Here is a 22,591-nt window from a genome sequence, read left to right as displayed (position 1 = left end):
TACATGGTGAATGCAATGGAGATTTTAATAAACAGATCTATTCCGTTCCACCTAAAGCATTTGACATGATGGCTTCCAAATAAAGTGTATACTGAACTGTTGACAATCGCTTAAGATTCAATCTCAAAATCAAAATATTGCTGGTCAAAGTAATGTATTCTGACGTATCCGTCCTCCCCACCGCTGCTGTAACTGTGGAGAGATAGAGAAGAGACAAATGTCACATTATTCTGTGATTTCAATGTATCTTGACTAGTAGCCTACCTCAGAGTACACTAACCTCTTGCCATCTGGATGGAATGCCAAGCTGTTAATAGGTCCAAAATGGCCCTTCACTCTTCCAAATTCTTCCTCAATAGCAACATGGAAAAACCTGTAAAAAGGCAGAAGTTAACATACAGTGCCAAATGATTGGTTAGTTTTAACTTTGCCTCAGATTTACCCAACTTACCTTGCCTCAAATTTACCAATCCTGGTCGATGTTGTTGTTACATCCATTGCTTCCTGTCCTCCTCCAAGAACAACCTGCAAAAAAGGTGATGTCAGTGGGGCAAATTACCTTGTTGACCCCCTTAATACACAAACTATAAAATTGTACTTGCATGGTCATAGATTGGAGAAACAGCTGCCGAGTTTACTGGCCTCTCTGTACGGAAAGTTTTCAGGTGTTCCAATGATGAGCTGTCAAAGAGCTGCAAAGAGACAGTTTGACATAAGCAACACACACTACTGCAGTAGAGGCGCCTGCATAACATGTCACACTCACAATTGTACTAAACTACTTTAATGCAACAAACTGTACATAGAGAAACATTAATAAACTGTAAACATTTAGTAATTTTACCAAGAACCAGCCCCCATACACTCGTATACAATAGTTAAAGCCCCCATACACTAGTCTGACTTGTCCTAAGGACAAGTCGGACCAATTTGTGCTTGAGCTCCACATCCCCAGGTGGCTTACTCAAGATTTGGCACGTTATGTGCAATTTTTACATGCAACTGATTTATTGTAATCTCTCGAGGAGCTGCAGCAGTGGCAGGGGGCTGGCAGTGGTGCTTTGAGGCCCAGGCTGCGCCGGGATTCCAGCAACCACGGCTGAAAAGTTTATTGGCTGAAAAAATTCTTTCAGTCAATCAGTGGCCTCCCAACAGGGCCAGTCTTTTGAAAATATTTTTTTAAATTCAGCTGCCACTTTCCACCTCGCCGCACCTGCCGCTACCGGGACTACGCAAATAGGTGTGTGCCAAGCAGTGCTTTACCGCTGGCACACACCTATGGATTGGACCCAACAAATCGTGGGTGCTAAAAAGCACCCGCAACATGCCGCCGATGGGTACAAGCTGATACCTGCAGCATAGGAGAGAAGATGCAAACACACCATTCATACACATAAACCCAATGTCCTATACACAGGACACTTAATTGTGTAACTTGGCCTGATTTGTAAAAATATTTGCATATTCATGTTTAAATAAAGGGGCGATGAGGGTTATTTCTAAGCGATCTGACTAAATGGCTTAGAAATTAAGCACGGATTACGGTGTGTATGCCTCCGGCGGAAGCGATGCGCTATCACCTGACTAGATCTTGACTGCATGCAATCAAAATATAGTCATCGCCAGTGTTCTCTCACTAGAGAACACTGGACCGATCGGATTGCTGTGTACAACAATGTGTGCTTAAGCACGTCGCACAGCATATGAGCATACTGCATGTGTATGCCCCTTTAGTTTATCTATAAATAGCTTTGAAATAATAAACTAAACTCTATACTCTATATGTAACCAAGGCCTAAACAAATAATTATAAAAACATATGGGTTTATCCAGAATGCTTAGAAGTTAGACAGTGCATGCAGTCTATTTTTACTTGTGATAGCAACCTGTGGGGCCGCGCACAGGTATTGAAAGCCCCTTAACACTTACGATTTTGGCCAACTTTATAGTCAAAGTCGTAATTGTATTCACAGCCAGATCTAAACAGAATAGAATAGTGTTTGCCCCAATGCTTCACCATTTATACAGTAGCTATGGATAATAGAATAATTTACCAGCAGCCTGATCACTTCCACCTTTTGAATCACATTGACTCCCAGGGGTTGCTTAGGAGCGCCAATTCACTATTGCTATGTATGTATATCTACATAGCGCAGAAGTGGATATATATGCATCTTAAGGTGTTAGAATTAATAGACTTCTTCCTGTGATACTGCGCTTAACTACTAAAAGCATTAGCTTCAATTTTGAAGTATTACTATTAAAATGTCACTAAGGGGATTTTATTAAAATTATGGGCCTGGCCTCCAGCCAATTAGACAAAGTCCTTCTAAGCCTGGACACAGAGAAGGCTTTTGACAAAATTACTTGGGAACATCTTTATGGTGTGTTGGAACAGAGCATTCAGTCCTCGCTTCATAAACATGATTACATTTTTTTTTTATAATAATCCCACAAATAAACTCATAATTAACAATCTCCTTGGTGACCTAGTTTCCCTCCACAGAGATACAAGACAGGGATGCCCATTATCACCCCTTCTATATAATTTATCTCTTAATCCACATTTTGGACACATACCGCCCCTTTCAGGACATTCCCATAGGCAACAAAACAAATAAACTATTGGCATTTGCAGACTATTATTTTTCTCAAACCCAAAAAAACAGCTTACACTTCGTTCTGTCCAAAATTTCACAATTCGGAGAGACTTCGGGTTTCTCAATTAACGTACAGAAATCATTGGCCATATCCCTCTCAAACTCCACATGTCCAAATTGGGCACATAGCCTCAACCTAACATGGGCATCAACTAGCATAACATATCTAGGATTACATCACCTGAAAAACGCAACGTTGTTATATGATCTTAACATTTCAAAAATCTATTGCATTACATAACCAAGCCGCCATTAGCAGGTACTTTAGAGATTGGATCCTATCGACAAACACATTTGCTGACTCAGAGCTAGAACAGCTTAAACCCAACCGTCACTTAATTTCATTCCTTCACTTGCCTAAAAATAATTTTCCTCCCCCACTTCTTGAGAATCCTCTTCTATCTTCCACGAGGACGGTGTGGTTTAAGATACGTAAATCCTTAAAACTAAACCAAACGCAATCTCTGTTTTTACCCCTTTGGCTAAGTCCACAATTCCAAAATGGCAATTCTAACTTTGCCTTTCCTATATGGTCAAAACAGGGCATTCCTCTGACAGCTAATTGATCTGCACACATATAAACCATATTCCATATCTCAAGTTGAACAGCTCTTCGACTTCACATCCAATAATCCGTTTGCGTTACTCCAAGATCAACCCTATGCTAACCAGGTCATTAAAAAATGTATCCAAAATAGATTTTTCTAATCCAATGGATTCGATCCTCCTTCCTGGCCTACAGTATTTGTCTACATGAAGCCCCACTGACAAGTTATATAGCAAACGTCAGGAGTTTCCACTGAAGTTACTTGCACTATCCAGGTCAACTTGATAATGACTGTAGACCACACACTAGTAACTAAAAGATAGTTTGCAAGGGTATTTAACATTTAACAAAAGGGTTATGTAAAGCACAGGGAGGAAATGTTAATGTCCCTTTTTTCTTAAAACTTTCATCTACATTAAGTTTGAGAATTCGCTCACCTTGGCACTGCAGTCCTTAGATGCTGTGACGAACATGGTCATATCTCTGGAGCTCTGGATATCATTGACTTGCTTTGGGTGTTCTTTGATACTGTTCACAATCTCCCCAGACTGGGGAAAAAAAGATGAGGACATTAAAACCATACTATAAAGGTGCCCATACACTAGAATGATTTTTTTGCAGATTGGCCGATTTCCGATAAATCCGCGGATGTTTACCGATAATTGGTAGAAAAGAGTTGGATATCGGTCGGATGCGCGCTCCCGTGGCGCTTTTGAATAATTTTCTGCTCTTACATGCTGCATAAAAGATCAGAAGATTTAACAAAAGATCGATAGGAACGCACATGGGATCTTAAGAGAAATCTTTGGCAAAGTTTTGCGCTTGCCTGAAACCTTTTGTCCAGGATGGACAGATCTTTCTAGTGTGTGGGCACCTAAAGTTTCTGTCTTAAAATGTACACACCAATACATCAAGCATATGGCAAAATGGTTACAGTGAGGGAGTGTAGCTATTCACTGAATAAAATATCATTTATATGCCTCAATGGCTAAGCACAACTACTGCTTTACATAACAATATGATCATCCGGTGGAAATGACCATAGTCTCACCTTTGCACTATATTGGTTCAGCTCCCCATTTTCATGTCCAGCAATGATATAGTCACCAAGCGGCCCCCAAACAGCACTAGTTATCTTAGACTCACTGCAGCTAATCTTCATGTACGGCTCATTGTCCTCTGTCAGGTTAAAAATAATTCAAGAATTAATCTCAGAAATTATTGGCACCTGTGAAAAATTAGTTTCTATACAAGGATTTAATACACTGGAGCTCAATGCCAATAGCTGGCATCAATCAAGAATTTAGCATCACCTGCTCAAAGACAACAATACTTTACACAGAGTTTTTACACCTATTTCGGTACAATGTTAATGGCCGCGACCGACGCGATGGACCCGATTTCATTTGAAATCAGGTCCATTTTACCGTCAATGGCAAAATCGGGGGCATCGCGTCGGTCGCGGCCATTAACATTGCTCCCGACACGATGCCCGCGATTTTGCCATAGGCTTCAATGTTAAAATATTTTTTAACATTGAAATCGGGAGCATCGCGTCGGTCTTGTGCCATAATGGCACAAGATGAGATGGACTTGATTAAGTCCATCTCACATAGGAAACAATGTGAAATGGGCCAATATGACCCATTTCACATTGTATATGGCCCCATCGTCACCCCAGGATTGACGCCAACCCGAAGCGTGGCGAGCGCAGCGAGCCACGCTTCGGGTTGGCGTCAATCGTGGGGTGGCGGCGTTGAGGGTGTAAAATTGGGGGTCTGGGGAATATTTTACATTGAATCCAATGTAAAATAGGGTCCCAGGGACCCTATTCACATTTGATTGAATGTAAAAATCGGGTCGATCGTGTCGGTCGCATCGCATGCGATTTGGTCGCATGCGCTGCGACCGACACGATTTTTCCGACACGACCACCCTGATGCAAATCGGGGTGGCCGTGCTAGGAAACAAGTACCCCTATTTCTAAGCAATCTGACTAGATCGCTTAGAAAAGCATGGATCGCTCCATGTGTACACCCCATAGCGATGTCGCTGCGTGGTCCCACACATCACCATTGTCCTCAGAGACAGTGCATGCACTATCTATTCTTGCATAGGAGCACAGGCAAAACACTGCTCTGCACAGATCACGCACAAAACATCACAGGTGCATCGCTTGTGTGCCGCTGTGTGTGCGCTGAGTGATCCATGCTTAGGCAGCTAACCTAGCACAGGGCACCTGTCACCCCATGTGTACAAGGCTCTAGAAAATGAATCTTTACTTACCAATCTGGGATGGGTCCCTTAGGTCAAAGAAGTTTACAAAACATTGGTATCCCATTTGCTTGTCTGTTGAGAACATGATGATGTTGCCTCCAAAGTCAAATCCACAGGTCCTGACAGCGGAATTAGTCTCCAGCAATGCTAGCTGCTTCCCTGAAGGTGCACAAAAAATAAATTAAAAAAAGAGGTTAATCTGATTCTTACAACAACCTTGCTCCAAATGCTTGGTCCCGACTTAGTAAATAATATTACAAAATGCAGAATTTATAAGTGTAGCACCAGTGAATATTGGCATTGCTTATTTGTCACTGGCAAGCAGATGCATCAGATCTCACCATGAATGTGCATTAGTTGACGAGTAGGTAAAGAAAGAATTGAAAGAAGTTATGATGCACAATACGTGATTTTATTAAAGGGTTTTTGGAGCAATTTGTGAAAAAGTAGCCCTCCAGGAGCTCTGCTCACATATCTGGGTGTGGGTAATTGTGGGGTGCCATACCCTGCACCTAGATATAGCGCTAGGGACCCCCAATATACAGAGAAGCCTTGGCGCGGCTTGGGGGCATGTCATACACCTGCGCAGGTATATGTAACCAATATCTCTGAATTCTATTATCATGTAGTGTTCAAGATTGGTTACTAATACTATTCAGTGTGCTGGGGAACCAATGTCTTGTTACTTACTAAGTATTAACCCCTCCCTTGCATGCACCTGAATAGTATTACTGAACTAATTTGAGCATCTACCACTATCTGTATGTATGTTGTGAGAGGCAGAGAGGAGCTTGTATTAGGCGGAGATGCAGGTCCTGATATGCCACATGGAGTAGTCTGGGGTTGCTCCAAGGTAGGTAGCTCTTAGTTCAGATATACCAAGTAAGGAGCCATTATCATGTGGCTCCTTGCTGGCTAATTGTAGACCCAATTTAGGGTAACAGTGGTATGGGGTGTGGTGCCCCTGGACTGGTTGGGCTGGGTGGCTTTAGTGCTGCATGCCCTTACATTCTATTAACACTTTTCCCTCACTAACACTATCTCTCTCATTTTAATTACATTTCATTTATCTCTCTCTTTATGTATAGCTTCGGCTTCCTATCACTAATTATTAACACTTAGTATCTCACTGGCATCCCGCACTGGGCCTCCTAGCTTATGATAGTTTTTGGGGTGCCACACCCTGCACCTAGATATAGCGCTAGGGACCCCCATTATACAGAGAAGCCTTGACGCGGCTTGGGGGCATGTCATAGACCTGCGCAGGTATATGTAACCAATATCTCTGAATTCTATTATCATGTAGTGTTCAAGATTGGTTACTAATACTATTCAGTGTGCTGGAGGAACCAATGTCTTGTTACTTACTAAGTATTAACCCCTCCCTTGCATGCACCTGAATAGTATTACTGAACTAATTTGAGCATCTACCACTATCTGTATGTATGTTGGTAATTGTGATCAGGTAGTGAGAGGTGGGTGGGGGGGAATTTTGGAAGCGATGTTCGGCTGTGGCGACAGCGCACCACATAATTGGTGTATCCTTCGCAAAACAAATAATAAGACCTTGATTTGGCTGCGAAGTGTCATCACTGGGACAGAACTTTTTCTTGAGCTCTGTCCCTATGTGTGACAATTGACACATACAGGCGATGTAATCCATCACATAGATTGGGCAGATATCACAGCACATCCGCATCCTCAGAATGGTGATAAATCTGCCCTAGTGAAAAGCAAGTTTGAAACATCTGGAGAATGTAGGACATAATGGGGGGGTATTCAATTATGTGCAAATAGGAGAATTCACAGCAAATCTGCATCGTAAATTACATCTGAAATTCAATTCCAAATTCACAGTGCTATTCAGAGTAAATTTGCTTATTTTTGTTCAAACTCCCAGAGATTGTGAATAGGTAGGAAAAATTCAGGATTTGCTTTAGAACTCCTTGTTAAATAAAATGCCCCATGTACCCACCTGTTTCACAGTCAAACAATCTGCAGGAGTTATCTGCCGATCCAGAAAGTACGTGGCGTGAGTCCCCTGCACACTGTGTTAAAGAATTTCCCATGAAGTCTGAGATTATGGAATACAGCAATGACACTGCCCTGGGCCTGCTTAACCGATATATACAGAGTTCTGTTGCAGAGGCTAAACATTGTGCATTTTTCAAGACTTGTTAGTAGGGCCTACAGTGGCTGGTGTAGTTGAACGAAAGTTACCCATAAATGCTTACAAATGGAGTGAAAAAAACTAATAAAAGGATATTTTCCCATATGTGGACTTGTAAATTACCTCTGCAGCCGGTCAACAGCAGTGGTCACAAATACACGCTATACCACATACTTTACACTAATTTCTGTCAGGGACTAGATTCTACAAACCAATCAGGTCCCCGGGGACGTGCTCTGCTTCAGCCAATCCTTAGGAGATGCCCATGGGAAGAATCCTTCTCACTTTACTCCACCCCAACTGGAGACCCCTTCATTCTCTTCCCACCATTGTCAGCAACTGACACTTTAATGCCAGTACAAACTTCTGTTATCAAAGGATACAGTCAACATCCACGCACCACACTGCTCCTGTGTGGCCATTGTATGTGCCCAGACGCTCTCCGTTCACAGAGTACCAAACGTTTACCACCTGGAGACAAAGATATAGAGAAGTGCTATGAATACTGTTATTCTTTATAATATAACAGCACATGGTGTGACAAATACACAATGATTTCCCTTATCAATAACCATAAAAACAAATGTAAAGTTAAAAAAAAAAAATTAAATAAAAACATTTTCATATGTGTATCAATGGCTGCAATCTGCAAGTCACTTTTTTCTTTTGGGCAATCCAATTATTTGAGAGTCATCGCAGCTGAAGCCGCACTTTATGGTAGCCCAAAGGCAAGTCACTTTTTTCTTTTGGGCAATCCAATTATTTGAGAGTCATCGCAGCTGAAGCCGCACTTTATGGTAGCCCAAAGCCAAACAAAAGGGCTCACTGGGCTATGAACAAAATTGAGCAAATTTAAGCAGAAATCAGGCTAAGAGTGGTGCGAGTTAAAGTTTCTTAAAACACAATGGCAACTCACACCCTATGCAAATAATTGGGCTGACCACATTATATCAAAAGATGCGAGCTTAACAAAAACAAGTCTTGACTGACATACTGTTTTAAGGTTCCAGTTTTAACATCATTAGAAAAACTATTGAGATTCTGGTATCCACAAAAGTAATTGTCTAAAGCTGGGATTGTTGCATGTTTTTTACCTATTTATTAGAGCCGCCAATCCAGGGATGGAAATGTGCATGCACATTTTATCTCTTTCTAGCAGACAGCACCAAGCACCAGTAGCTCTAAGCTCAGGTGATGCGCAGCAAACATGTTGTGCTACCACTCAGCCACCAACATGCCCACCCCCTCCACCATGCTTGCCTACAGAAAGACTGCTTCATTCTAAGCAGTTCCCAGTGCAGCATGTTGTTAGAAGGTCAATCACTAGATTGACTATTTTTAAATCCCAGGATGTAAAAGAAATGGCACGGATTTGTACTTCCTATTTATGGCAGAACTGTGGAAGATGTGGTCAGACTTATGTGTTTTCATGGTCACCAAAAAATGACACTTATCAAGTATTTTGTTTCAGGACCTGAAAGGATTCCAGAAAAAACCCATGGCCAATAATAGGATAGCCTGAGGTATCAAGTAGCTGTGGTAATTTGTTGACCTATTACTCCACCTTGTAAAACAATAGATTAACACTAAACAATATTTTCACATTCTAATTTAAAATTTTAAAAACAGATGTGTAAGTTATAGTTAAACGTTATCAGATGTCACTTTTCAAGCTGATTTTTCTCAAGCATAAGGTAACACCAATAGTATAAGCAAAACGTGGCTTACTGGGTAGGAAGAAAAAAAAATATATATATAACCTTGATAAATGGGTCTGTGAACCCCAAAACGTTGGTCATTTGGTTTATTCACAAGACCTCCGAGTGCCTCTGCTTGTTTTGGAGATAGATACTTTTTTGATTCAGACCGGCACTCAGTAGTTGTAGCAGGCACCCTGGGTGCCTTCTGGACAAATTTGGTAGTAGTCAGCGACGATACAGGCAGCTTTAATGGTACTCCGACGTTTCGGGGATGCGTGACCCCGTTTCAAGGTACAAAATAACAGTCAACAGTAACGTACTTATTTTGTACCTTGAAAACAGGGTCACGCATCCCCGAAACGTCCGATCACCATTAAAGCACTTGTTTATAGCACTCACACAATCCAGGGTACACAGATAGCTTGCTGGGGTGCCTTCTTAGAGCTTTTGAAGTTTGTAGAACAAGCAAGTTACTTGCTTGTCCCTGAAGACAGGGGTACGCCTCGAAACGGTGTTGGCCTTCCTAATAAAGGACTGAGTTTCACTTACATTGCAAGTCCGTGGAGTGCTACTTTCTACTGCCCAACATGCCGTAACATCTGGTGGGACACTTTTTGCTCAGCCCTCATGTAAAGGGTTTTAAGATCAACATCCAAGCAGTGATTAATGGAATGGCAGGGGCCTCCAAAGTAGCTTTCTAATGAATGGTGGACTGCACAGATAGTAGATACTTACAATGATATTATTTACACTCACCATCCATACAATTAGGTGTATGGAATATTCTTCACGGTACTTGTTTCCTATCTGGGCGCCCAGGTTTTCAACGTACGGCACCGTAATGAAATCGTATCGCATCGCATCGGATTCGGTACTAGATGATGTACGATGGCATACGATGCTATCCGAAGCGTGGCGAGCGCAGGTATCCGTGAAGCCCGCGAGGGGACACGGATACCTGTGAAGTATCCGTGTCCGCTCGCCACGCTTCGGGCTCGGTGCGCTCGCCACACTATTCTATTCTCAACTCCACGCCGACGTGGATAGTGGGGGTATGAAAAAGTCGGAGGACGCGTACCGCTGCGCTCGCCACGCTTCGGGTTGACGTCAATACTGGGGTGGCGTTAACAATGGAGGCGCATTTTAAACCATCAGGGGGGGGGGGGGGTTCCTATATATCCTATGGGCCAACCATAAAAGCGGGAACGAAATCGGATCGCATCGCATCGTTCAATATCGTGTATGTGCATTTGTGGTATCCGATGCGATCCGATTTTTATACGGAGAATAGCATGGTGCGCAATTAACGTAGCGGGCGCCCAGATAGGAAACAAGTACCTTCTTCACACACAACAATAACCTACTGTGCCATCACCCAAGGGGATAGTGTGGGGTAATAAGTTTAGTAATAAATGACTGAAATACCTACCGGATCTTTAGCGACTGTTAAAAGTAAGTCCCCATCACGGTTATACTTGATTTGGGTGATAGAGCGCTCATGGCCCTGAAGCAATATGGGTCGCTATGGAGAGGGAAAAGCAGGATGTTTTATAAAACTTGATACATCACAATGTTACAGTTTTGCTAAATACACACACACAGAAATAATGATATATTGTCAGACACAGCAATCATACTCCCCACTTTATGCAATGAGTAAACGTTACAGGCAATGCTTTACGATTGTTTAAAAACCAGTCACACTAATGGTGCATACACTCCTAGTAATCTCTGCAGCCGCCAATATATTTGGCTGCGGGACCCGGCATCGGCAAATCCATACACATTTTCTAATGCGGGTGGGCGACAATTAACGGCACAGGTGGTGGTGGGGGGGGGGGGGGGGGGGGTGCTGCATTATACAGAATTGCCCTCTTTAACGATCCGCTACATCATCTGTGCATGCCCAGATGACTGAGGGGGGTGTTAATTCACAGGAGTGCGCATCAGCAGTCAGGTGCAGCATACACACTGAGAAATTAAATGGGCGATATCACTCATTTTATCACCCAGTGTGTGTAAGGCTTTTCTCAGCGGTTCTTAAACAGTGTGCCTTGGGGCACTTGCAGGGATGCCATGGGATGAGTCTCTTTGTGTCTCCGAAACACTGCCATCTTTTGGCAGCAAGTGAAACTACTTCTCTTTCTCTCCCCCACATACACAAACACATAGGCAAGCGGGCTTACTAGTACTAAAATACGTTGATAAACTGAAGCCACTCCTGTCCCTCAGCACATAACGGACACTCAGGAACACCGAAGTACAACTCATTTTTCCTTTTGGCCTTGATTGCGCCGTGAAAGAAAAAGTATAAAACTATAGAGGACCATGATGAAAAGTGTTTGAGAACCACTACTTCTACAGTATGGGGAAATATTTTGACATCAACCAGAAGCTGCCGTCAATTAAAAGTAGCAGTGCCGGCTGGGTGCAGCGGCTAGCTGCGTCGCCCTCTCCAATGCCGGGCCCTCTTATCCGCAGTCTGACAGCTCCGAGTAACCTCCATATGAACCCTTTACCCCCAACCAGGCGGCAGTGAGTGACCATGCCTCGCTGTGCCGGCCCAAAATCACTCACCATGGTGTACACTGCACTGTGGTACGGCAAAAGCGTGGGGAAAGAAGGCGGAAGTGCAAACAATAGAGTATATCTACTACTTCCTGCTTTCTATGGTTGTGGGAGGCGGAAGTGCTGTCACCACTAAGAAGAAGGGAATTTGTTTGAATTTAGATTTAGCCATCTGGGTAGCAGGTACCCCCTTTCCACAACTTGACCGCAGTCATATTACACGCTCTCCGGGTCTTACGGTTGCAGGTATAGTTTTGGCGTGCTGAGGCTGCATGCTGGTTGTATCAAGTATAAAGCTGATAGTTATGTGGGGAAATAGGTTGCTGGGGGGGGGGGGGCATGGGGGGGGGGGGGGGCATGTCAGAGAGACGCTGAGGACTATTGGGGTCCAGATAATTGGTCTACAATATTCAGGTTCACATTGGCATAGCCGGCTCCAACATTTGACGAGCAAAAATCGGTTCAAATCGAACAGGGGGCGTAGCCATGTCCCCTTTTTTATTCTTCAATGGACATATTTGCTTAGAAACATTGTAGCAATAAAAAAATATTAGCTATTAGACAAATATTTGACAATATAAATTAGGGTACTTTTGTAGTTTCACGGCGGCTGTCAGCATAGCCCAACGGCAGCCTAGCGTAGTGTCCCAGCAGCAGCCTTGCGTAGTCAGAGTAGTGTCCCCTTTAAAGCAGTGTAGTCACCGTACTGTACCTGCGAGCTGCAGCTCTGTCCCCGGCATCCCTGGAAAGCCTAGTGAGCGCCTCTCACACAGCACCGGTAACAGCCAGATCCCCTTTGCTGTCGGACGCTGGCGGAGAGGCGCTTCAACTGCCTGAGATGCATGAGCGTCTCATATGCTTGTGCGTCTCAGTGATTTGTGTGGCAGGGTACGGCAACCCTGCCCGTGTCCACTTCAGGGAGATGGCAAGTGCGTCTCATGCACAATAAAGGATGCGTTTGCCAGTGCTCCATATTACATACTGGCAAATGCCTCCATTTCAAACTCCCACTATCCACGTCAGCCTGAAGCACGGCGAGCAGACGTGGTAAGCGTCCTCCCGACCTGTTCATACCCCCACTATCCACATCGGCGTGGAGCTAATTTTTAAAGTGTGGCGAGCGGATGCGTAAAATGAGCCCAAAGCATAGCGAGCCCCGCGAGGGGACGCTGAGTACACGTCAAGTAATCCGCGTCCCCTCACTAGGCTCACTGCGCTTGCCACGCTTCGGGCTTGGTGGATTGCTGCACTCGCCACACTTTATAAAATAAACTATGCCGATGTGGATAGTGAGTGTATGAACAAGTCGGGAGGACGCATGCCGCATCCCCTCGCTATGCTTCGGACTGACGTGGATAGTGGGGGTGTTTCAGGAACACATTCACACCTGTAATGTCAGGCAGGTGAAAAATTGTCAATGGTTCCCACACAATGTAATAAGTGCTGACCCTACGCTAACTGCGTAACGCTGACTGACTATGCTAACTGCGTAAGCTCCGGTTAGGTGTGAACGTACACATAGTTGCAGACACATGCTAACTACGCTGGCCACGGGAACACTCCGCTGATTCTGACAGGGACACTACACTGATTACGTAACTGCTGCCGTGAAACTGCACAAGTACCGAAATTAGCTTCACATAATTAAAACTAGGTACATGTTAACTACTGTTCCGCTCTACCTCACTTCAGCACAGATCCATGGTGGGGCCCACAAATTGCAACTGTGTGCGCTGGATTTTTTTTCATACCAAGAGCAGCAGTAGGAGTGCCAGGCATCTGGCTCACTACACTACACTAATTGGGAGTCCATGTTCTAAGGCATTGACCGTTTCCATGTCGACCTTGCGCATGTTGATCTTTTGTGATTGTTGACCTTGTGCATATTCTCCTTTTGATCCACAGCTAGTACGGTGGAGGCACACATGAGGCCATGTGGGGTAACAGTCTTTTGAGGGGCCATGTTAGGCAGATGTTGAGGGTGTTTGGTGTATTCAAGGGTAACAGTAGAAGGGTGGGTTTGTCATGGAGATGCTGGGGGCAATTGGGCATTATGGGGAAACAAGCTGCTGGGGCAATTGGGGTACACAGGGGGCCATGTGACAATATAAGGTGCAGAATGGGCAGTTGAGGGAGATGCTGGGGACACTTGGAATCAGGCCATGTAAAGTTGGTTTCTTTCTCTATACAGCATTTCCTGTCTGCCAAAGTACAGAGGTGTTGTATGTTGGCTCGTTGTGGTATCAACAAAAGCTGCCCATGTCTCTGGCTGCAGGGGACCTGTTCTCACTGCTCTTGGTGTCCTTACTCTGGGGAGTCACTAACCCCTTTCTGAAAAGAGGAGCAGAGGGTGTTGAAAGTGTGAGAGAAGAGAGAAAATTGCGGAGACTGCTATGTGAGGCCAGGTTCCTCCTCTCCAATTACAGGGTGAGAAGGGCAAACACAGCTGCTTACACCAAAAGTTCCCAAACACAGTCCTAAAGGCACCCCAACTGTCAAAGGGTCCCTGGATTGACATTCACTAGGTCGACATACTATAGGTCGGCATTGAAAAAAGCTTCACACAAGCTTAATGTCGACATGGGTATGGTCTACACCCACACGGTCGACACAAGTTTTTCGCTTTTTTTTTTTTTTTTTTTTTTTGTGGACCGACTTGGTTCATATTTTACTATCCAAGTGGGCACAGAGTGAGATTATAATTGTGTGTCAAGTGCATCGGAGCACCGTGCCCCAAGCATGGCGAATGCAGCTAGCCATGCGAAGGGACACGGTACACTTATATGGTGTCCATGTCGGCATAGGCAACAAAAAACTTGTGTTGACCTTGTGGATGTCGACCATGCTCATGTCAAACTTCTGTCAACGTCGACCTATGGTATATCGATCACTTTTAGGTGCCAACCTAGTCACTGTTGACCATTAGTGGTCGACCTAGACACTGTCTCGCTCTTTTATCGTATACCCATCAAGGTTTTACGTATGGTCATGTTTGGCCCAGTTGACTTAATTAGTACCTCAGATGAAAATTAGAAATTGCTATTTAAAATAGAGTGTATTCATGTGTTACTGACCGTATGCACATAGTGTTCATTCTAGCACCCGCCATCTTTGAAAATCCATGCAGTTCCTCTTCCCTGCCTGGGGTGTCGCTGTCTGCTGTGGTGTTTCTAGCACTGGTCTGGTTTGCATATCAATGCTGATATACAGGCCACACTGTGCTAGAAGCACTACAGCAGACAGCGACACCCCAGTCAGGGAAGAGAAGCCGCATGGGTTTTCAAAGATAGCAGGTGTTAGAATGAACACTATGCACAGAGACTTCTACATACAATGCTTGGTAACTGAAAGTCTGCATCACTGCTTTAATGACAATATAGATTTTTGTTACCCCACTATTTACCAATCTGGCGTTCCTTTCTGAGCACTGTGATGAATACAATGCAATTCTGCAAGAGTTGTCTTTGCTGAAGTAGCCTTGCATTGCAGGAGAAGGGTCAATGTGAAATGTGGTGCCTGTGTCTTGACCTGCCAGCACACGATGAGCACAAGAGGAGACCATTCCACCTTTCAGTTCTATATTTCTAGTTAAAGTACATCTGTACAGAAATACAGGCCATACAGACCGCAGACCAAGGTGCATTGAGGGTGGGGGGTGTTAGACTGTGGGCAATGGCCACGTAACCCCCTGGTGACTAGCATATAACCACCTGTCAACAAGCATGTAGGTAGGTGCCAGAAATAATTTTGGCTATGGGGCCATAAGAGAAAGTCATGTTTCTGCAGTATCTCTGCATTTATCAGAGTTTTTACTAGACTTTTTAGTGCCCCATGCCAGGTAAGAGAATTGCGCATAGCGCATACCCTTGTGGGGTAGAAGCATGTCAAAACTGATCCCAGAAAAAGACCATGCCTTTGCTGCATGCCAATAAATATAATTTTATTTTTTTAATCCATGATATGGCACCTAACCATTGCACCAAACCTAAGGACTCTGCCACCCTAATAACTACTGCATTGTCCTGTCCCCTGTTGCAACTGTCATTATTTACCATGTACTCATCCTAAATTGCCTTGCACTTTAAGGATGGGGCCACACATAGCGGCCAAGCGGTTCCCATACAGCGGACTTGCTTGCCCGGAAGGAGGGTGTGTGGGGGTCACACACAGCATTGTGGCTGGATACTGCAGAACAGGAACTAGCAACCTCCGACCAGATTTCAAGGTGAACACAGTGCAGGTAGAAATGTATGTGTATGGATGTTTTGCATATACATCCATTCGCAGGCTTGTGTTTGGGGACAAAATCATTTGATGGGGATGCCTATGAAACGCTGTGCGTTCCCATGGGTGCGACCCCTCACCACTGCCCCACACCCCCCGCCCACACTGCTAGGTGCGAACAAGACGGTGAACAAGCATAAATGAGTACGTGCAGATGCAGGACTGCGCATGTGCAAACCCCGACCATCGGGGCTGGCGCAAATTCGTATTGCTCCAGTCTCAGATCCCCAATCCCGTAAGAAAGAGAGTCAGCACGGCACTGCAGCATAGGTTTAATATGGTTTAATCACCTCAACGTTTCGGGGAGTGACACCCCGTCTTCAGGAGGACATGTGCAAACAATATATTATATATATATATTATATATTTTCTGGGTCCCCGATTAGCCTGTACACAGGTCCAATAAGGCAGGCGGCTCTCCAACGGTTAAATGCAAAAATTCTTTTTATAGTGTTGCTTTACATGTCTACGTTTCAAGACCTCAGTCTTTTCATCAGGACGTGCAATATATAAAGAATAAAGTGCTGTGCAGAAAAAGCGATTTGCTTTTGTTGGTCTCGAGCCGCCATAAATATTTGTAATGTATTGTGCTTTATAATTAACTCTAGCCTTAAGGCCCATCCGATGGACGGGCAAAAGTTTGTGCTTATGCAATTCTTGCTCCACCTACCCTTCCCAGCCACAGCAGGGCAGAAGATGCTGCAGCAGCCTGAGTCTGTCTCCACAATTCACCTACCCTACCCAACCACAGCAGGGCATAAGCAGCAGCCAGAGCAGGACTCCAACTATCCACCTTCCCTTCCCAACCACAGCAGGGCAGGAGCTGCTGCAGCAGCCATAGTTGTTCTCCAACTATCCACCTTCCCTTCCCAACCACAGCAGGGCAAGAGTTATCGTGAAACATCCATAGACACACACACACACACACACATCACTCAATTAGACTTATGTAGATAATTGTTGATTATATGTAACTATCAAAAATAAAGACATTTCGGTACTTGTTTCCTAGCACGGCGCCACCGATTTTAATTGTATTGATCGCGGCTGCAAAAATCGCGTTGATCGCATGCCAACCAAATCGCATGCGATCTATGCGATTTTTACATTGGAATCAATGTAAAATGGTCCCTGAGACCCAATTTTACATTGATTTTAAGGTAAAAAGCCCCAAAACCCCCCATTTTCATAGCAAACCCCCCCTGATGGGTGAAATGGCCCTCTATTGTTAACGCCACCCCACTATTGACGACAATCGGAAGCGTAGCGAGCCTGCGAGGGGCGGCGGTATGTGTCCTACGACCTTTTCATACCCCCACTATCCACGTCGGCGTGGAGTTGATTCTATATAGTGTGGTGAGCGCAGCGAGGGGACGCGCATAACTTCACAGGTATACGCGTCCCATCGCGGGGCTCGCTGCGCTCACCACGCTTCGGGTTGGCGTCAATAGTGGGGTGGCGTTAGCAATGGGGAGGCATTAACCATACTTAATACCCATGAGGGGGCATATACAATGAGAAATTGGCCATATTGGCCCTTTTCCCATTGTTCCCTATGTAAAATCGCGTTCATCGCATGCCATTATAATGGCATGCGACCAATGCGATCAACGCGATTTTAACTTTAAAACTCATTTAACATTGTTCTCTATGGGAAAATCACATCGGTCGCATCGCGGGCCATTATAAGCGATGGACGCGATTTTCTCTTTACCGGCAATTAAAGCTGGTAATTGACAGAAAATCGCGTCCATCACATCGATCGCATGCCTTAAGTACCTTAACTTAAGGCATGCGATCAACCTGACGGGCGCCGTGCTAGGAAACAAGTACCAACATTTCTACAGTTTTGTGGAAAGAACATATTTATTTTTTGTTTCATTCATTCTGTACGTTATGCTGCTGAAGTTTGCTTAGTTTCTGGCTGTAATAATTGGTGTTACTGGTGCATGTTTACACTAATGTGAAAAATAAAAGTATGCCCCCTTTCATGTGTGTGTTTGCATATCAGGGCATGATGCAAAATTATCTAGTTCAAACCAAAACCAAAATTATATTTCACCTCATATCATGGTAGCTAGGCTTCTTCTTTGGGACTGAATTACTTTCTTTGCTTTGCTTAAAAGGTTAAGGTGGCCATACATCAGAAAGATATTGTACCCAATCATACAATCTCAACTGATTGTAAGATGGATTGTATGCAGATTGTGTGCACATCTTATGTACATAATCATACAATCAATCAGCAGATGGATTGTATAACTGATTGTAAGATGGATTGTATGCAGATTGTGTGCACATCTTGTGTACACAATCATGCAGTAGATGGATTGTATGATTGATTGTATGATTGATTGTGTGTAGATTGTGTGTCCAAAAACCACCAAGGACTGCCGGGGATTTCAAGGGAAATTGTACACAATCATGAGCGCAATCGATCTTAAGATCGATCTTTCTGATGTATGGCCAGCTTTAGTTCACTGAAAAATGAAAACTATTTATTATTGAATAAAATCCTCATCCTAAGTACAACAATTTATAGACATATCTTCTGATACTTAAGATAGGAATTGTTACTTAAAATGAGCAGCTGATATAAATATCCCATACTCCTTAGCAACTTCTGTAACCATGGAAACAAACCATGGACTACAATGACTGTTTCCATGGTTACATATATTGCTGAGACATGCCAGAAAACAAATTGCACAAAATAAATATTTTTGCACACACAGGTCTAATTATTAAATAGGAAATTGTTTTGCTACTGAAATTGTTTGCAAACTCACTTATACCAACAGTCATTTTCACATTAAATACAAAATATAAACATTCCATTACTGTTAAGTTTCAAGATAATGCATGGCTTTTATGTAAATAGCTGGCAGTGACTGACATTTTTTTTTTCTTTCAGTACATTATTCCATTTTTGCTGAACCAAAGTGGCTCAGTGGTTTTCTACCTTACATTGGCCTCAACAGGTAACATCTATATCTGACCTGGGCTCTTTCAGGGCCAAATGTATCAAGCTTCAAAAAGTGATAAAGTGGAGAGTGATAAACAGCCAGCCAATCAGCTCCTACCTGTCATTTTTCAAACCCAGCCTGTAACATGGCAGTTAAAAGCTGATTGGCTGATTGTTCAGCACTCTCCATTTTATCACTTTTTGAAGCTTGATACAGCTGGCCCTCAGTCTCAATACTACCACAAGCTCATCTTCTGCTTATTTGGTTTTTCTTTGCAGAGTTATCTCTGGCAGTCCCAATCTGCAATTCCCTTGCACTGGTCTTCACAGTGTTGAGTGGGAGGATCTTAGGAGAGGACATTGGAGGAAGGGGTAAGTCACAATATACGATTTTGGGCATTCGTTTTGAATAGCTTGCATCAGGATGTCCCTATACCAGAGTGCGACTAAACTTATTATTCATTCACTGGTCTTCTCATGGCTTGACTAATGCAATATTCTCCTTAATGGCCTCCTGCGCTCCCAATTTGATCCCTTCCGATCTGTCCTCAACTCTGCAGCTAGATTTATCTTACTCTCCTGCCGCTCCTTCTAGAAAATCTGCATGGGGTCCCATACCCCTAGAGCAGGGGTGGGGAACCTTTTTTCTTCCAAGGGCCATTTGGAAATGGATAAAATCCTTTGGGGGGTCATATTAAAATTAGCAACTTTAAAATTACCCTGCTTCCCCTGTCCCATGCTCCGTCTGCTGCTGAATAACTGCTGCCGGACACCTCTCTCTCCCTCAAGAGAGGCGTCGCTCCCACCCGCGTCACCACCTTACGCGAGAACTTCCCCGTTACTTGTCTCCTGGGCAGACAAATGGGCAGGTGGGCGTGGGCCGGTCAGACTGACTATACAGGATCCACCCAAGCCCTACAGGATCCTCTTCAAACGCCTCATCCTTATATTTAAGATCCTCTCTAATTCCACTGCTCCCTAAATCTCCAACCTCATTTCGCTACTCCCTCCCACCCTCTCCAGTTGGCCAATGACGGTCGCCTCTCTTCTACTCTGGTCACTGCATCCACGTATCCAAGATTTTGCCCTTGCTGCCCCCATTCACTGGAACAATCTCCCTCACTTTATTAGACCCTCCCCTACCTGGCAAAGCTTCAAATGGTCACTTAACTCCTACCTGTTCATCAAAGCGTACCCTTCTGCATAGCCTAGCACCCAGGCTGCACACCCCTGCCATGCTCACTTCCTGCCTTCAGGAACAGTGTTAGGCCTGCAGAAAAAAGTGTTTATGAATTCATGAATGTTGTATTTTTTGTCCTCCCTAGGAAATAATTGTGGGAAAATTAAAAACCCAACAAGTCGTAAAAATTGTGTGCTGTGGAACATTCAATTTTATTTTACCAAGAGAATTCTGCAAATAAGGCCTCTGTCAAAATTAGTCAAAAGATGTAAAACAATACAGGGATTCATACAGTTGAATGCTCCTGCATTGTGTACTTGAAACTAAATGAGCATATTTACCTGTATTTCAAGTTGTACAGTATGTATCTTTGACCTGGAACACCCCCCCCCCCCCCCCCCCCAGCAACATGCTGGGGTATTACTGCCCATTTCTAATCCAGTAGCTGAATTACTGTGACAGAGGACTGACACCTGATACTACGTATTCTGTGAGGCGAGAAGAGACACCTCCTTTTTTTTTTTTCCTTTTCTCTCATGGGACCAGATGCACCAAGCTTCAAAAAGTGCTAAAGTGGAGAGTGATAAACAACCTGCCAATCAGACCCTAACTGACATGTTACTGGCTGAGTTTAAAAAATAAGTAGAAGCTGGTTGTTTATCACTCTCCACTTTATCACTTTTAAAGCTTAGTGCATCTGGCCATACTCTTGTGTTCTGTATATGTAGGTATAGATTTAGGACTGTAAATGACCATTGTCAATTTAGGCTTTGGGAGAGGAATGAGTTTCATGGCTGTCTTGCAGGAGCTGTTCTTGGGCTTCTTCTCACCACGCTGGGAATCACTATTTGTGTGGTAAGTTCTGTCAATGATTGAGGTAAAAAGCTGGACGGGAGAAAGAGACTCTCAAATTATACATGAAAACAAACTGTGCGTTGGAAATACAATATATCTAAAAAGTATCCAAAGTGTTTGAAGGATGACAAGGGAATCAGACTGCGAATAAAAACACAGACTGAAAATATAACAACTGGACATGTTTTCCACTTTATTTAATTTTCAACTGGATGCACTAAAATCAAGTACATGGGACTGTAGATAGTGCATAGAACTGTATACTGGTAAAGAAAGAAGCTAAAGAATAATCATGATCATAAAATATGACGGTTATGATCCAAGTCAGTTTATTACTTTATAGTGAGCATTAAAAAAATCATTTAGTATGAGTCTTATGTTAAACCATTATTGCAATATCCTTAATTTGATATATCTGCTTGCGTAACAATAAACAATTATTGCTCTTGTAATTTGGATTTAACAGTTGTACTTTATTGCTGTTTAACCATGGATATAGTTGTTTCTCATAAATGAAAAAGTAAAAAAAAATGTAAATGTTAAATAAAGGAAGTGGTACTAAAGTAATAGCATATTACATTGTGATGTGATATTTTCCCTGTTTTATTGCAAAGCATCTTTCTGGAATATTAGGCAGCTCCACATGCAATCCATAAAGGATCCCTATAGTTTTGAAAGGTTGTGCTTATTGTATCAGCTATTGGCTGTGTGATTGTCTTTTTTTTCTAGCCGGGCATTTTCCATAACATCTGTCAAGCTAGAAGAGCAGGAGTGTTTTAAAATGCATTGCAATATCCGAACATAGCAGTCATATGTACACCCACCGGGACATTTCCTGCTTGAAATGTGTGCTGCAGAATTCCCTTTCACAAAGTATTCTGGGAAGTAACGTTGGCAGTGATGTCAGCAGTTACAGACCGGTTAGAGTGCTTAAATTGAATAATGACTGGTAATGAGGAACTTAAAAAGGAAAGACAGAAGACCCCGGGGCACTGACAAGAGGAGTCCTTCTGCTTGTAGCTTCAGCCTGATCCCTAGGCGGGTGTTTCTTAAGCTGTGTATACACGGGGGCGATTTCAGCACATATCGCTGGCAATGTGGTTGATGAGCGACCATTTTGCCAGTGATTTCATGTGCTGTCGGAGATAAATTGCCGGGAGCACGCTCCCGCTGCCAGCCCTTCATGGTCGCTGGTCGCAGGAGCATGTTCCTCCGATGATGGCTAAAAATTGCTGGTCGCTGGTTCACAATGCACTGTGCACCAGTGACCAGCGATTTCTAGTCAAAATGAGGTAGAGCCAGAATGAGACAGAATAGCTTGCAGTTTTCAGCCAAAATAGCTGGTCGCTGATGAAAACGGTACACTGAGCAATATATTGCTGAAA

The 22,591-nt window shown here is 43.6% G+C and overlaps 2 protein-coding genes across 2 annotated transcripts; one reads left to right on the top strand and one right to left on the bottom strand.

The window, feature by feature from the left end:
* On the bottom strand, positions 1–12,083 carry EIF3I (eukaryotic translation initiation factor 3 subunit I). Its single transcript, XM_083173723.1, has 11 exons — positions 11,932–12,083; positions 10,784–10,876; positions 8,038–8,125; positions 7,460–7,525; positions 5,494–5,643; positions 4,259–4,386; positions 3,645–3,755; positions 603–692; positions 452–525; positions 281–373; positions 1–192 (listed from the first exon to the last, which is right to left on the bottom strand). Exons 1-11 carry the CDS (start codon positions 11,932–11,934, stop codon positions 111–113), a joined length of 978 nt encoding a protein of 325 aa, XP_083029849.1. The 5' UTR covers positions 11,935–12,083; the 3' UTR covers positions 1–110.
* Positions 12,025–22,292, top strand: TMEM234 (transmembrane protein 234). Its single transcript, XM_083173724.1, has 5 exons — positions 12,025–12,168; positions 14,114–14,349; positions 19,121–19,187; positions 19,451–19,543; positions 21,157–22,292. Exons 2-5 carry the CDS (start codon positions 14,182–14,184, stop codon positions 21,225–21,227), a joined length of 399 nt encoding a protein of 132 aa, XP_083029850.1. The 5' UTR covers positions 12,025–12,168; positions 14,114–14,181; the 3' UTR covers positions 21,228–22,292.
* Positions 22,293–22,591: the final 299 nt, after the last annotated feature.

The sequence above is a fragment of the Crinia signifera genome, chromosome 2 (assembly GCF_055691185.1).
Source record: "Crinia signifera chromosome 2, ASM5569118v1, whole genome shotgun sequence".
Classification (NCBI taxonomy): domain Eukaryota; kingdom Metazoa; phylum Chordata; class Amphibia; order Anura; family Myobatrachidae; genus Crinia; species Crinia signifera.
Note: the sequence above shows the minus strand (reverse complement) of the source record. Positions and strands in the feature narration are given on the sequence as shown.